We start from the raw sequence: 17,314 nt of genomic DNA, 5'->3' as shown, positions 1-17,314 counted from the left end.
GACTCATTAACAACCTGCGATATGCAGATGATACAACCTTACTTGCTGAAAGTGAAGAGGACTTAAAACATTTACTAATGAAGATCAAAGAGCACAGCCTTCAGTATGGATTACATCTCAATGTCAAGAAAACAAAAATCATTACCACTGGACCAATAAACAACATTCTTACCAACAGAGAAAAGACTGAAGTTGTCAAGGACTTCATTCTTCTTGGATCAACTATCAATACTCATGGAAGCAGCAATCAAGAAATCAAATGACATACTGCATTAGGCAAATCTGCTGTACAAGACCTTTTTAAAGTGTTGAAGAGCAAAGATGTCATCTTGAGGACTAAGGTGCGTCTGACCTAAGCCATGGTATTTTCAATAACCTCATATGCATGTGAAAGCTAGACAGTGAATAAGGAAGACCTTAGAAGAACTGATACCTTTGAGTTATGGTGCTGGATGACAATACTGAAAGTGCCAAGGGCTGCCAAAAGAACCAAAAGATCTGTGTTGGAAGAAGTGCAGTCAGAGTGTTCCTTAGAGGCCAAGATGGGCAAACTTAATCTCTCATACTTTTGACATATTGTCAGGAGGGACCAATCACTGGAGAACGGTATCATGTCTGGTAAGGTGGAGGGTCAGAGAATAAGAAGACCCCCAACGAGACATAATGGCTAAGTGGCTACATTGATGGACTCAATGTTGCAACAGTAGTGAGGTTGGCCCAGGATCGGGCAGTGTTTCCTTCTGCTGTGCATAAGGTCGCTATGGGTCGGTACCGACTCGATGGCACCTAACAACAACAACAAGATTGTTATGAGTCAGTATCGACTCAACAGTACCTAACTACGAGTCAGAACTGACTCGACAGCACTTAAAAAAGTTACCTAATAATTTTTTCTACTTTCTACTGAAGAGAAATTTGGATACTTTATTTTAAACCCCTTTTTCTTCAATGTGTACTATGAGAAAACTGCCTTACAAGCTAACTGCAGTACAGTATTTTTTACTGCAACTTTTATAAGACGTTTCATGTGTAAAGTTAACCATCACTCTCAGTTTTATATGAAAGTGACTGCTCAAAAGTATTCCATGGAAACATGAGATCGTAAGATTTCCAATGGAGAAACAGCTCTAAATGAATGTCAATTATTTAGAGGGGCATGAAACAAATTCACAACTAATATGAGATTCAACTCATTCCTAAAGATGTATACCTTGACTAAGACAATATTAAGGTTATCTGGCATGATTACACATTTATATGATCTTAGTGTACGAATCCTGGTATGGCACTGTGGGTTAATGCTCCAGACTGCAAAGCCGTTTGAACTGCAGGTTGGCAGTTCAAGCTCACCAGCTGCTCCTCAGAAACCCTATACAGGGTCGCTATGTGTCAAAATCAACTCAATAGCACTTAACAAGTGTATGACCTTAGCTCAAAGCTAAGAATGCGGAAATAATTAATGTCAGTTTAACTGCCAGATTCTTTTCATTACAAGACTTTGGAGTGCTGGTGTGACAATGTAGGATAAGCACTAGACTGCAAGGTAAGTTAGAACTGCAAGGTCGGTGGCTCAAATCCACCAGCTGCTCCCCAGAAACCCTATACAGGGTTGCTATGAGTCGGAACCAACTCGACGGCCCTTAACAACAACAATTCTATTCTCAGGCACAGCATTAATTTAGCAGATTGGGTTAAACCAGTGAGAATCACACTCTGCCTTCTAGGTGGGTATGGTAAGAGTGGCTAGAGATCATACAATTCAAACCAAATAACACCTATAAGAAATGTGTCTAAAAGGAAAGGGACTGCTGAGTCTAAAGGGAAAACAGACACCATTCTTACAGCTTTCTCTTCTCTGGCTTCTGTACATTAAGTTAACTTCTCCTGGCTCCATCTCAGACTTCAAATGCTATCAAGAAATGAATATGGTCACAATATTTTGGCTCTTAATATTGATTAACTTACTTATTCTTTATATTCTGTAGCTCTTTTTTTTTTTTAGTATAGGCATCTTTGTTCTATTCCTTTGAAAAAAGTAAAGGCTTAAAGACATTCATTCCACCAAAGAGGAACAGGTGTCTTAGTTGTTGTTGTTGTTAAGTGCTGTCAAGTCAGTTCCGACCCATAGTGACCCTGTATAGGGTTTCCAAGGAATGACTGGTAAGCTTGAACTGCCAACCTTGCAGTTCAAACGGCTTTGCAGTCTGGTGCAGTGCCATACCAGGACTCTGGTGTCTTAAAAGAAACTTATTATAATTCATGACCAGGCAAACAAAAAGGTGGCTATGATTAGAGAAATGAGAACTAAGTAGAATGGCAACATTTAATCCATTATAATTTCACTGAAATCCTTGGTGCGTTCTCTCACTGAATGTGCTGTTGAATCAATCACCTAAAGACTCAGCGCTCCCAGTATGTATTGGTAGTTAATTTTAAATAGGTTTTCATGCCTAACAGTTCACTACACTATCATAGTACTAGGAGTACTAGGAGTCCTGGTGTGAGGCTATAGGATAAGCACTGGACTGCTAATCAAAAGGCTGGCAGTTCAAACCCACCAGCTGCTCCTTGGAAACCCTATACAGGGCTGCTATGAGTCAAAATGGACTCAACGGCACTTAACAACAATAGTACTTAGAGAAGGCAGATTCAAGAAATGATCCAAAATTATCACCCATGTTATCTGAGGTCACTGCTAGTACAGAGGGGGAGCAGTGGAGCTCTGGCTTCAATTCAGAGTACACATTTAGACTGTGAGGTGTACTTCAAACACTTGATAAAGCTCTCCTTTCCTGTAAAATGAAAATCAACTGAACCAGGGAGGTTTACCAAATAAAGCTGGGTGCCAGGAGTGGGGAGAGAAATGAAGAGCAAATAATTTGCTATAATGCTCCAATTATTTGGCTACATACTCAATCCCAAGGCAAAACCCAAATTAATAAAAAAAGATCAGAGTTACTAGAATGAAGGACCCCTGAAAGTGACATGTTAGGATCCCCTTTTAGTCTGGGACAAAAGTCACTCGCAGAGGTCACCCTTCAGCCAAATACTAGGCTGACCATAATATCCACGAGGAATGTGCTTTTTTTTTTTTAAGCTTTTATTGTGAATTGAGTGAACATTTACAGGGCAGATCATGAGTTTTACATTCAACAAATCAAAAACTTGTGTTTCATTACAATGATTATAATCCTCTCCATGTACCATTGCTGTTGTTAGTACCATCGAGTCGGTACCGACCCATACCGACCTTATGCACAGCAGAAGGAAACACTGCCCGATCCTGGGCCAACCTCACTACGTTGCCACGCTTGAGTCCATCGATGCTGCCACTTGGCCAATCCATCTCGTTGGGGGTCTTCCTCTTTTTCTCTGACCCTCTACCTTACCAAACATGATATCCTTCTCCAGTGACTGGTCCCTCAAGTACCATTAGTTAACAGTATTTCGCTCTATTCATTTTAGCTCTTTTTTTTTGTAAGCACTCAGGCATATATAATAATTTACACCACCAAGGGGCACCTTCTGCAAGTCGGTCTCCTGACTGCCAGCTCTCAGTCCCTATCAGAATGCACTTCTTTAAACAATCAACTACATGAGACCAAACAGTCAACATTTATCCTAAAGCAAAGATGAGAAGGCAAGGAAGGCAGGCAAACCAGATGGACAAAAACAGGGCAGGTGAGGTGGAAATGGTGAGTGCCTATACACTGTAGGTACTACACCCACGTCACGGAACAATTTGTGTATGAATTGTTGAATGGGAATCGAATATGTTGTATAAGCTTTCACCTAAAACACGATAAAATAGATTTCCTATTAATAGTTGTATTCACATTAAATAATCTGTGTTTTAATTACTAAAGCGTGTTTTGTTTGTTTTTAAAGATTCTTGTAGACACTAGCATATAGGAAAAGCGATCGCTACCAGTGTAGATTAACTAAAGGATAGTTTTCTATGTGCATTCTGGGTTTTTCTTTAAGTTTTTCATTATTTCAGAATTTTACTCTGGCATAATGAACACCAGCTGAAAGAACAAGGTTCACAGATAGAATGGAAATGAAGATACCCACCTGTGACGGTGTACTGGTAAGCTCCATCTTTTCTTGGGATTTTTCCTTTGCTAGTCGAGCAGCTTCTTTAAATTCCTGAAACTTTTCTGCAAACTGAATGTATAAAAACTAAATACATTAACCAAGTATGAATAAGTCACAGTGTCCACTTTTACCTTAGTTTTCTCTTACTTTTAAATAACCGACTCTTACATTGATAATATACTGCCCAAATCAGTTGCAGGTATATGAAAATGACAGATGAAACGAATATCAAACATTTGTTTGTACACTAATGACATTTTTTAGATAAATTTGGTCTCAGGAATCCTGGTATGCCACTGAAGGATATAGCACTGGACCGCAAGGTTGGTGTGAACCACAAGGATGGGGGTTCAAACTCATCAGTCACTCCTTGGAAACCCAGTACAGGGTCACTATGAGTCGGAACCGACTCAACAGCACTTTACAACAATAACAAAGCTTACTTATATGCTTTCTTGGTTGACCACAACAGCCCTGATGGTACAATGGTTAAAGCATTCATCTGATAACCAAAAGGTTAGTGACTCGAACCTACCAGTCACCCCATGGGGCAAAGATGTAAATAACAGTCGGCTCCCATAAATATTTCAGCCTTGCAAACCCTAGCAGACAGTTCTACTGTTTTACAGGGTGGCTATGAGTCGGAATCGACTCAAGGGCAATGGTTTTTTAAAAAAAATTTTTTGGTTAATCAGAAATAATTTATTAAGACCAAGGTAATAGTTGGAGTTGGGGATTAAAGCAGGATACCAAAACATGCATACCATGTTTTGCTTATCACCAATAAAACGGAATTTTTAAAAAGGATCCATTCCTAAATACCAGTGTATCTAGAGCTTGCTTTTAATGTTTATTAGAATAAAACTCTCATATTATATAAAGCACTTTATTTTCAACAATACAAATAGGTAATATTTACTCTTACTGCTGACTTCTAAAATGCCATTTACAAGGATTCCTAAACAGCTAATGTACAGCAGTAGAAAGAAGGAATAACATATTCCACACTCTTTAAAAATTGGCAATTCGAAAGAAAAATTACTGCACACGAAAGGCTGATTTTTAGGAACCATTATTGCTGCTGTTGTTAAATCAGCTGAGTTGGGTCCGCCGCACAGCACCCTGTATACGGTTTCTGAGGAGTGGTTGGTGAGGTTTGAATTGTCAACCTTGCGATTTAAACCGACCTTGTGGTCCAGGGCATTATCCTGTAGTGCCACACCGGGACTCCTTAGGACCCACTGTTGTTGTTAAATTCTGTCAAGTTGGTTCCAACTCATAGTGACCCTGTGTATATGGTTTCCAAGGGGCAACTGGTGAATCTGAACTGCCGACCTTGTGATTCAAAGTGACCTAGTGATCTAGTGCATTATCCTATAGCACCATACCAGGACTCCTTATGAACTATAAGGAAACTATCAAAAGTCGTGATCACAAGCAGTATCTACTTATATTTCAGAAATGGAAGTTAGTCTAGCACTATCATCCGAAAGATTACGTTAAGGCTGTTGCTATTGTTAAGTGCCGTTGAGTTGTTCTGACTCATAGCAACCCTGTATAGGATTTCCAAGGGTGAGTCTGAACCACCAACCTTGCAGTTCAAATCAACCTTGCATTCCAGGATTAAACTATATAATCCTGCAACATCACACCAGGGCTCTAAGGTAGGGCTCGATACATTAAAACACTCAAACACACACACACACACACACACACACCCTAAAAACCTCAATGTCATTTAAGTAGCTATTAGATTTGACAATACAAATTAAAATTTAAAAGTTGAAATTATAGCTCCCTCCTCAAACCCTCATAAGCCAACCCTAATTTTATTTCCCTCTTAGGAAGGACTATGGTGAAGGGTACTCTGACCTGTCTTGGAAGATTGAGGAGGGTCAAAGTTAAAGGTGTCATGATCACCAACTTTCTCTCTTACCTTAAGCCATGTCGGCCCACTCATCTATAACCTACAGCTCAGGAGCTAAGCTAAGAACTACTATACTTCTCTAGCTGAACAGAATGCTTCCTTACTTGTAAGAAAAACTGAATACAAAGCTTGAAAGATCTTACATTGGTGGAAATTAAATCAAAACAAAACCAGAATGGACTTCTTTCTGTAAATTGAGGTAGTACATAAAGCTTTCTTACACACATTTAGTAGTCCAAAATATTTCATTTCTAAACCACTACTCAAAGTCACAGGAACTTAAACTATTGCCAATTTTATATCTTTCATTTTCAGCAAAAGTAAAATGTGAAAGGTTTACGTTTTCTCACAAATACAACTTAGTAAGCACTCTAACAGTCTAAGCATAGTGGGATTTTCCTTACACCAGAACACCTTAGGAAACCATACAATTGTTCTTACAACAACATGGTTCTCCCTGGTTTTGAAAGGCTTTATCTAGAATTGACTTCACAGCATTCTCCAAACACTTTCATGACTTTGAACCACTTATAATTCTTAGTGATAAAACAAGCCAGAGTATTTATATGCTTGTTTCATTTAAGTAAAAGATACGAAACTTCTTTGTGTCCACCACAGTCTACAAAGCACCAAAATTACTCTTATGGTAGTTAGGATAGTAAGTCCAGATCCTGTTATTTCTGGATCAAAAACATTCTAAAAAGACTGATCTTATGCTCTTTGAGCTAAGTCTACAGAAGTAATGATATTCTTAATATTCAATCCACCTTGAAAATACTAGGATTCACCACCAGTATTGTTAGTCAAAGCATATACTAACTTTACATTAAAAAAAAGATGGCTGAAATATAAAAGCCTTTCCCAGAGACTTAGGAAGAGACAGTATGATTGACAGACTTTAAAGGACTGACTACTCCTTTACCATAATAGCAAGCTAATCAGTAATGTGACAAATGCAAAAAAAAAAAAAAAGCTTCATTTATAGAAGCAAAGTTACTTAGATTAAAAAATTATTACATGAATGTTTTTTTTTTTAAAAATTAATTCATGACTCAGTTCCTGTGTTTACAAGTCAAGAATTTCAGTAAGTGGAATACATTATATTTTTATTAACATAAATATATAAACACAAATATAAAAGGGAGTTTCAAATAGATAAGTTTCTAAACTTCATTATCTTTCAATTGCATTTTTCTATGCACTTTATGAAGCTCCCTCATATATAAATTTGTAATATGTTTCATTTTTTCCCTCTATAGGCCTTAAAGGACTATTCCAAAAGAAAGAGTTCCAGGAAACTTCTGAGTACTGGAGAAGAGTTAGAATCAATGCGTGATTTCCCAAGGGGACTAGTTTTGGAGGGGCAACGCTCAAGCACATGCGTGTGTCCTATTCTGCTGGGTTCAGTTACTCTCCTTTTTATCTACAACTCGTATCACAGTTCATGAAATGTATTTGAGAATTAAAAAAACAACAATCCACTGTCTCAATTCTGACACCTAGTGACCCAATGTGATGAGAAGAACCGCCCCATAGGGTTTTCAAGGCTGCAATCGTTTTGGAAATAAGCTGCCACAGATCTTTCTCCTGTAGAGTGGGTGGTGGGTTCAAACCCCTGACCTTTTGGTTAGCAACTGGTTAAAGAGCTTTAACCACTGTGTCACAGGGCTCCTCCTTTAGAAAATAGGGTATATGTAAGAGAAACCAAATCAGGTAACTCAGGTTTGTTTTAATCATCTCATAGAGAATGATTTATAATCCCCGAAGGCAAAGGTTAAAACTGCCTTAAAATTGAGCTTTAAACTACATATTAAAAAGCTAAGAAAAATACTTGCAAACTATACATAGCAAAGGAATGGATGTTTCCAACTAAAACGGAGGAAATCAAGCAAGTTATTTCAACTACTGAACTACCTAATCTAACCCCCAAGTCAATAAATATTCAAAAACAGAGATTTTTGAAAGAACTCATTGCTTAGCTGAATGGTTTCTGTTACAAGTAGCTTAAGATAAACAAGGGGGTTTCAAAAAAAAGTTCATGGAAAAAATAGAATTTATCTACAAACTTTTTGAAGACATTATTTATAAATGTGTTTAACAAGAGATTTGATCATTCTGCACATCAACAATTTCAACTCTCCAGCTATCAGCAGATCCTGTGTATGTTAAATCACATATAAAGTATTCCAAATGTAGGATGATCCTTTTAATCGACTGACTCAGAAAGGTTTGAAGCATAAATTTTTAAACCTTGAGTCTGGTGGGGATAAAGTTTGAAGAGCAAAATGTATACTCATTCTTTCCTTTTCTTACACCCTCTTGCCATTTAGGTGCAATTTACGGTGCTGCTGGTATGAGGGCAGCATTGAGTGCTTTGAACTTATAGACAGGACAGATTTTATTTCTAACATTTGGCCAGATGATGCTCAGCATTTTATTGGCCTTTCTGGCCCAGTAACTCACTTTAATGTCATCCAAGAACTCCTCATAGAGCCTAGTGGATCTCACACTGTACTGAATCAGAGAGCTGAGTACTCCACACCCAGCTAAGGCACCATTTCAAGCAAGTTTCCTTAAACACAGCAATTTATATGTGCCTGCGGTCACATCAAAAAGCTGAAACCTGAATTACTATCAGCTTGATTTTTCACCGTTTAGAAAAGCTAGGCGCTGTGCTTATTTATCTTGTTGCAGACCTTCTCCAAATGAGCAAAGTCCACGGTGAAGTGGCAATTCCCACTTTTGATTTCCCACAGACAGCTAACAGCCACACAGATCCTTTTCAATCAACAGTGACCATTTTTAATGTGTAAAATAATTTTTCCACTTGAAAGTGTAATGTAACGGTCTCTCATTTCATGCTTTAAAATCACTGTAGTTCAGAAAAATATTAATTTCTCCTGTATTTTATATTCTTTATTTGCTATTAGTGTATGTTTAAGGCATCCTACTTGAAGATAAAGATTTCCATTCAGATCTTATGATGGAACTTACTTTTGAAAGATGATGCTCAGAAGAGAATCCCAGTCCATAGACAGTGTTTGCCCGGCTATCGGCCCACTGGCCAAACTTCTGAGATGTTTTAGTAAATGTCATGTTTGGGGTGATGGTGCTGTTTATTATTGCCTGAAATACAAAACAAAGATGAGGAGCCTGTCAAAATTCAAGAACAGTTTAGTTAAAAAAGGGTCATTTACTTAGACAGTAATTTAGGATTGCTAATAGGTAAAAACATTAAATATATAAGGAATGTATTTAGCATTATAATTGCCTGTGTATAAATATGGCAATGACCTCTAATGGCATGCTTGTCTGTCAAGAATTTTCAACATGTTAAATTCAAAATGAATTTTGCTATATCCCAGAATTTCAAGACTGTTTTTTTTTTCTAGTGTGGTCAGTTTGTTTCCTTTGAATGTTTAGGATTCAGATCTCTATTAGTTTGGATGATAATTACTGGAAGTATTTTTTTATTTCAAAGTAAGATCATACCCTTCAAAGAAATTTTCTAAAATCTAAAACCAAGGATTTTCTTAAAACTGACTTACCTGAAAGAGACAGTAATAAGAAAAGACTTCTAATCATTTTATATTTTTCCTTTTACTCAGGCAAAACAAATCCCTAAATAAATAACTTGCTTCTTTTTCCATAATGTATCATAGATTCATGCTAATGAGAATAACTATTATTTCTATTTAACACACAGTAGCTTGTTGTTGTTAAGTGCCCTGGAGTTGGTTCCAACTCATACTGACCCTGTATAGGGTTCCCAAGGGACAGCTAGTGGGTTTGAACTGCCAACTTTGTGGTTCGTAGTTCAGTGCTTATCCTACAGCGTCACACCAGGAGTCTGCACATCTGCTTAGGAAACTAGTATTTTCATATGTAATTAGATATTAACTTTGATGAACACTATAATAAACTTCAAGTATTAAAATATATTAACTTAAATTCATTTGCTCTGGCAGTAAAAGTAAAGAATCATCTTTGGTTAGGTGGTTTAACGCCCTCTATAAGAAGATTTAAAAATTATCATCATAATAATAAACATACAGATTATCACATCCATAAGCAGTCATTTTCAGAACAAAGCTAAATTTGTTTACCATGTGATCAATAGTATAATTATTTATGAGCTATGTAGGCATTAATAAAGTTATAACAATAAATACATGGCAACCACAAACTCATAGCAACCCTCTATAGGGTTTCCAAGGAGTGGCTAGTGGGTTTGAACCACCAACCTTGTATGTGTAAGTCTAGTGCTTATCTCACAGTCTAATAAATAGTGGGGGGAAAAATTCAAAACAAACAGTCCTGCTATATAGTTCATGCTCTTACCTCCTGTACTGAACCATAAACATTTCTGGCATTCACGTAAGTGTTAAATAAAATTCATAGATAATAAAAGGGGTTCCCTCACTCTCACTCCTTATTAAGGGGATACTGTATACTAGGGAGATTCCTGGCTTGGCACTGTAGAATCAGCACTGCACTATGAACCACGAGGTTGGCAGTTCAAACCAACCAGTTGCTCCTCGGCAATTCTATACACTCAGGGTTGCTATGAGTTGTAGTCAACTTGAAGGCACTTAACAACAACAACAACATACACCAGGCAGGACTTCTGATGTGGTACTACAGGATAAACACTGGACTGCTAACTGAAAGAGATCAGCAGTTCAAACCCACCGGTTGTTCCTCAGAAATCGTATACAGGGTCACTATGAGTTGGAACTGACTCGATGGAATTTAACATTAACAACACACAACAGGCAAATCTAAGTGCTTTGCAAGTATTAACTCACTTAATCCCTGAACGTGAGAACACTGAGGTTCAGAGAAGTAAAGCAATTGCCTAAAGTCAAAATACTCAGTGCATGGTAGAGCTGAGATTTGACCCTGGCATTCCAGGTTCTTAAACAACACACTGTTAAAACCCTAGGTCTTGTCCATATGCTTCTCTTCAGATATGGTTTGTCAGCTTTGGTGCTGACATTTACAAACTTAGGGATTTTGAACTGCCTACCCCAGAGAGATGGATAGGGAAAGTGGCAGCATCAATGGGCTCAAGCGTGGCAACAACAGTGAAGTTGGCCCAGGATTGGGCAGTGTTTCATTCTGCTGTGCATAAGGTCACTATGAGTTGGCATCGACTACATGGCACCTAACAACAACAACAACTAGTGCATGTAAGTGCATGTGAAGAGAATGCTAGCTCCTCACTCGATTGTCTCCACTATATTACTAGTACATATTATAGTGTCTGACATAACAGATAGGCAGTAAGGATTTGCCATATAAATCAAACAGCCTCACATGTGTAGAATATTTTTGCAGTCAACTTAATGCAATGTCTAACTCAAGTATTGGACAAAAAAATGTTTCTATCCAAAGAATGATGAGTTTTGTTTTTTTTTTTAAAGTTAAGTTTTAAAACTTGATAAGGAAATATTTCATGTTGCATGATGATGAAGTCCTCTGGGGGAAAAATACAACCAGAATGCTACAATGATGAAACAAAACAGCACGATCATTTAAAGTAAGTCCAACTTACCTTTGAGCCATCTAAACTGATTATCCTATACACATTTCTTGTGCTGTCATAGAAATAAGACACAGTAACTGCGTGCTTGCTGGTGGGTACCCAGTTCTTCTTTGTGTTGGGGTCAATCTGGAAGACATGAGCTCGAGTGCTGAAGATGGGTTGTTCCCTGCAGGGCAGAAAATAAAATGACTAACTGAAAGCAGTCAGTTCAATTCCGCTGGACAAGGGAACAAGACAATGGTGAGGATGATTCTGCTTACCCACAACTCCCTACCCTCTCAAATAAAAGACACTCTTCTTCAAATCTGAACAGTCCAATTATTCAACCATAAGCTCTTTCAGAACAATTACCCTGTTCCAATACAATGATCTTATAACCTATCTTCACTAGGTTAAGAGTTTTCTTTCGCCCATTCTTATCTGCATTGTTCTGGTAAATAACTTACTGGGAAGATTATATACATCCAGTGTTGTTGTTGTGAAATGTCGTCGAGTCAGTTCCGACTCATTGTGACCCTGGTACATCAAGGAGCAGCTGGTGAGTTTGAACCGCTGACACTGTGGTTCAAACCAACCTGGCGGTCCAGCGCTTTATCCCATAGTGCCACACCAGGACTCCACATCCAGTACAGTGTCTACTATTTTGAAAAGTAAATGGGAAACAGAGCTGCTCAACACTACAAATAACTTTAATTTAGCCCAAACAGAGCCATAAACATATAGAGACTTTATAATGTAAATTTTTCCAAGTTCTGAGCAAAAATCCTTTTGAAAATAGCATTTACCACAGGTTTGCCCCATCCCAATCATTCATAATAATCAACAGATGAATGAATAAACAAAATGTGGCACATATATACAATGGAGTATTGCTCAGCCAAAAAGAGAAGCTCTGATACATGCTACAACATGAATGAACCTTGAAAACAGTATGCTGAATGAAATGAATCAGCCATAAAAGGACAAATATTGTATGATCCCACTCGTATGAAATGTCTAAAACACACAAGTGTATGTTGTTGCTGTTGTAAGCCACTGAGTTGGTTCCATCTCATAGAGGCACTGTATAGGGTTTCTGGTGGGTCTGAACTGCCAACCTTGTGATTAGTGGTCCAGTGTTTATCCCACAGAGCCACACCAAGACTCACGAAGTGGATAGAGACCAAAATTCATTAGTAACTACCAGAGACAGAAGTGAGGGAGGGAAAGGAGTACTTAATGATTAGGGGCACTGAGCTTCTGCTTCCATTAAGGATGCTGAAAAAATCTGGAATGGCTAAACATTAACTGTCCATGTGAAGAATACTGAAATGGCAAATGTTTTGTTAAATCTCACATTTACCACAACAGAAAAAAAATAAAGCTTATTTCCTTCGTTTGTTTAGCACTTATTTCTGTTCAAGGTCATTAAAGCTGATTTTACAGAAAGGAGAAAAATAGAGGAAAGGCTAGAAAAGAAAGAAATTTGAAAAGCAGGCAAGGCAAATCTGGGTCGTTGGGAAAATGGCTTTTTAGGTTACTGAGAATGGGTTGGGGGTCACATACGTCTCTGGTATCTATGTTAGCGGAGAGGGAGTGCAGTGTGAAAGGGAGGTACCATCCCTGAATCTAACCTGGGTCTTTCCTGTTTTATTTCTGGAAACCTCCATAACAACGTTTCTTATTAAAGAAGCTCTTTTGAAAAGAAGCAATATATTTTGTGTCACTACCTATGAGATACAAAGTCTTCACCACACAATTATTTACCCTCTGGCCAAAGCTCTGTGCCAGGAAGAAGGATTAGTCTCCACTGGGCATAGGTCCTACTCATTCCCTTTCCTCATTTTTAGATGCTTGACTTTGAGTGAGGCTGGTGCTTAATAGCATGGGTTATCTTCCAAAAGTTCTGCAGCCTTTTTTTTTTTTTTCTCCACTTTTTAATGAAAGTTTGGAGTGTAAGTACAGTTGGTCAGACTTAACTGTAACTAGCTAGAGTCAGTCCACAGGGAAACCCAAAGACAGAAAACTCTGTTTTAGTTCTGAGACATGTAAGAAGAATTAGTGGGGCATTCAAGTCTTTAATGACTTCATTTCCTGGCCCCCCCCTTTTTTTTGCCATTTGAGGGGGTAAACAGTGAATGCTGGTAATTATAGGAATGGGTTCTAATAATGTTATTTTCTAAAGAACTAAAATAGTTGCTACGACAATGAAACTGCTTTTATAATCTTTATATGAGCAAATAGCAAATTGTTATTCAATGGAAATGCAATGTTTGGAGTCTAGCAAATACTTTCCACATCATATTGGGCACTTCCTCTTCCAAATAATAATCTTCAAACTAGTTATCCTATAATGCTATCTGAATATCAACTAAGTATCCAACTTGCTTTAATTCCCTCCTGATTAGCTAGTTTCTTAAGCAAAGTTATAGTTCAAGATATCTGTTGTTAAAACTTACCCATCCAAGTCTATCTGATAAAGGACAGGGAAATAATTCCCACTGCTGATACAGGTAACAGGATTCCAAGAATAGGGATGCCACTACATCTAACAGGGCACACTAATAAATAATTTAAGTATTTACTGAATATCTATTATATGCCAAGCACTGGGGTAGAGATGGTTCCTGGCCTTGAGAAGTTCAGTCTTGTAAGGGAAGATCCACCACTGCCATCAAGTTGATCCAGACTCATAAGGACCCTGCACAGACTTCCTTTAAGGAAGCAGACAGACAACCTCATCTTTCTTCTGCAAAGCAATTAGTGGGTTTGAACTGCATGCAGTTAGCAGTACAGCGCTTACCTTACAACCTCACCAGGGCTCCTTGGTGAGGGAAGACAGGTATGTTAAAAAGTTAAAGGTTCTCCACCATGCTACAATCTTTGAAAGTTAATGATGGAGGGCTAGGATGGAAGAATTGATGACTGAGAGAACTGTGGAAAAGACAATGTTGTCTGTAGCAAGAACCTTAAGTGCATTGTTATTGTTATTAAGTGCCATCAAGTCGGTTCCCACTCACAGCAACCCTGTATAGGCTTTCCAAGGAGCAGTTGGTGGGTTTGAAGTGCCAACCTTATGGTTGGTAGTCCAGTGCTTATCTCACAGTGCCACACCAGGACTCCCAGGTGAGTATATACTCCTCTAAAGAATAATACCAAACATAAAAACAGAAGTTAGACCATGAGGCTCCCTGCTGGAAGCCACTGAGAGATGTTTAAAAATAGTGCAAAGTTAAAAGATAACTTTGGCAACAGTGAAGCGGGTGGATTAGAAGAGACGTTTCACACAGGAAGGCTAGTCAGAATCCTAACTGAAAAATCTATATAAAAATGTAAGCGGGCAGGAGGTTAAGGAGTGGGATGAAGAATTGAAAAAGGATTCAGAAATATTTAAAAAGTAGAATCAATAAGATTAAGTAATAGATCAGCTATAGGGCAGGGGTTCTCAAATGGGGGTGATTTTGCTCCCTCAAGGATATTTTGCAATGCGTAGAGACATTTTGGTTGTCACTCCCGAGTGAGGAGGGCACATGCTACTACTGGTATTTACTAGGTAGAGGCCAGGGCTGCTGTTAAACATCCTACAATGTACAAGAAGGCCACACAGCAGAGAAATTATCTGGCCCCAAATGCCAGCAGCTTTAATGTTATATATTTTACAAATGTTTACTGAAACATTTTTCTTTTAGTTTATGAAATAATTTTAGAAAGCTGGTATAAGAACAACTCTTAAGTTTCTAGTATTAGATGAAAGCCCTCCATAAGTACTATACAAAGTGGTATCAAATAATTTATGGGAAAATTCCACTATCTTTAAATTCTATTTTTCCACGAACTTTTTGATGTAATCTGAAACTTAATATGGAGGTGCAAAATTGAAAGAATAAAAGTATAAGATGGGCTTTACGAAAAAGGTAAAATCAGAATTTTGTTTTAAAAATCAAGCTTATTCAAACCTCATTAGACTCGGCATAAAGAATTACTATATCTAACTCTCAGGCATTGAGAAATGAGAATCATGAAAGGCTAGAGCAAAACAAAAAGATTATCTGCCAGGATTCATATATATTCTAGATTGGGGGGGAGCTAACATTTTTCATCTGGATAGATGTGATTTAAAAAATCAATGATGATGCTTTTAAAAAATTATCATTGACATCTAAACTTTGGCAAGCCTTATGTGATCCCTCAATATATTTTGAGTCCAATAAAGTGAAAGGGAATAGAGCTGATAAACACAATCAAGCTGAGTATTGTTACTGCTGAGTGCCAACTGTTTAGGGTTTCTGAGGAGTAACTGGTGAGCTTGAACTGCCGACTTTGCGGTATAGGAAGGGAAATTATATATTTCTCAGCCTCCCTTCAATGCCTAGCTTCTAAACGATCCTTTTCAAACATTCAAGTACAACTAGATCTTAGAGCAAAGAAGACAGATAAAAGGTTATGGTTTCAAATAATTTCCTGACTTCCTACTTAATTTTTCCAAAACAGTAGGCTGGCAGAGTGTTAGAATCAGGTTGATAATATTTTCTGCTGAGTGCAGGACACTGTGACAGACATTGTCAACTGACTACCTGTTACAATTAAGGTTCTCTGTCAACTTCACTGGGCTAGGAATCTCAGTGGGTTAGCAGTTAAGACAGTAATCCCTAGGAGATCTAATATAATTAGCCCTGGACTGTCATAATCCTGTATGCTGTAAATCCTCACTTCTGTGATGTTAATGAGGCCAAATCAAATCTAGGTTCTATCTTGAGTCGATCTCTTTTGAGATTTAAAAGAGATTAAATAAGCAAATCCAATTCAGAGGGACCTATGACCTCTAAGAAAGAAGAGCTAGGATTGGAGTGTGTCCTTTGGGCCTGGGGTCCCTGGACTATGAAACTCCTAGATCCAAAGGAAGATTGATACCAAGACACATGGAAATTGCCAAGAAATGTTGGGTCTACAGACACTTCAAGGAGACAAGAACCTTTCTCCAGACCTGACAAAGAGAACCCGTCTTCCCCTTGAATCAGTACTCTGAATTTGGACTTACTAGCTCCCTAAACTGTAACAGAATAAATTTCCGTTTGTGAAAGACATCCACTTGTGGTATCTCTGTTACAGCAGAGATGGTCTCTTAAACAGTGTTGTGTCTGCATGCGACACTTGGAACCTGAAGAAGCCATCTTAGTCCTGTAAGGGGAACTGACCTAAGAATAAAGCCAACATTTTGTATCAAGAAGAGCAGATGGAAAGACACAAATCTGAGTCCAACACCATGTTACTGAGTCAACAAATCAGCTTACCTTAAGGTTTCTTAGGTGATAAAACAAGTTTCCTGTTTGGGGGAGTTGTCACTTTACACAAATTACACAATAATACATGAAAAAAGAGGTTTACATAAAGTAAACTGCCAAGTACATGCAGAGTCTGATTAGTGATTTACTGGACACCCCCACCCCCCCAAACTCCCAAATGGCTTGCTGTTCATTCATTAACTTTGAAGAATCCCCCAGTACACAAAAACAGATTTCTTGGGCTTCATTTGAAAGTATAGAGATAATCAATGAAGAAATTGATAAAAACAACTGTTGAGAGGAGTTGGAGGGGGAGAAGGGGGAAAAGAGGATGTGAATGAAGAAATTTCACTATCAGTTCATTTTCTGCTGTAATGAATTACTATCCAAAGTTTTAATCAAGAAATAGTAGTATAAGAGAATATAAAAGACAGTAAGTTAACCATCAAAACAATAAAAATTATTATTTGAAAAAGAAGT

The 17,314-nt window shown here is 37.9% G+C and overlaps 1 protein-coding gene across 3 annotated transcripts in view; it reads right to left on the bottom strand.

The window, feature by feature from the left end:
* The window catches only part of HOMER1 (homer homolog 1 (Drosophila)), a 152,433-nt gene that overhangs the window by 78,918 nt on the left and 56,201 nt on the right, over positions 1-17,314 (bottom strand). For 2 of the 3 annotated variants that reach the window (XM_006875186.1, XM_006875184.1), the window contains exons 2-4: positions 11,583-11,739; positions 9,020-9,151; positions 4,075-4,167 (exon numbers count right to left, since the gene is read on the bottom strand). In XM_006875186.1, the coding sequence (XP_006875248.1) occupies positions 4,075-4,167; positions 9,020-9,151; positions 11,583-11,739 (382 nt within the window). The remainder of the gene's footprint in view (positions 1-4,074; positions 4,168-9,019; positions 9,152-11,582; positions 11,740-17,314) is intronic. The other variant, XM_006875185.1, reaches the window with a different exon arrangement.

The sequence above is a fragment of the Chrysochloris asiatica genome, unplaced genomic scaffold (genome assembly GCF_000296735.1).
Source record: "Chrysochloris asiatica unplaced genomic scaffold, ChrAsi1.0 scaffold00313, whole genome shotgun sequence".
NCBI lineage: Eukaryota > Metazoa > Chordata > Mammalia > Afrosoricida > Chrysochloridae > Chrysochloris > Chrysochloris asiatica.
The sequence above is the reverse complement of the archived record's forward strand: the minus strand, read 5'-3'. Positions and strand labels throughout refer to the sequence as shown.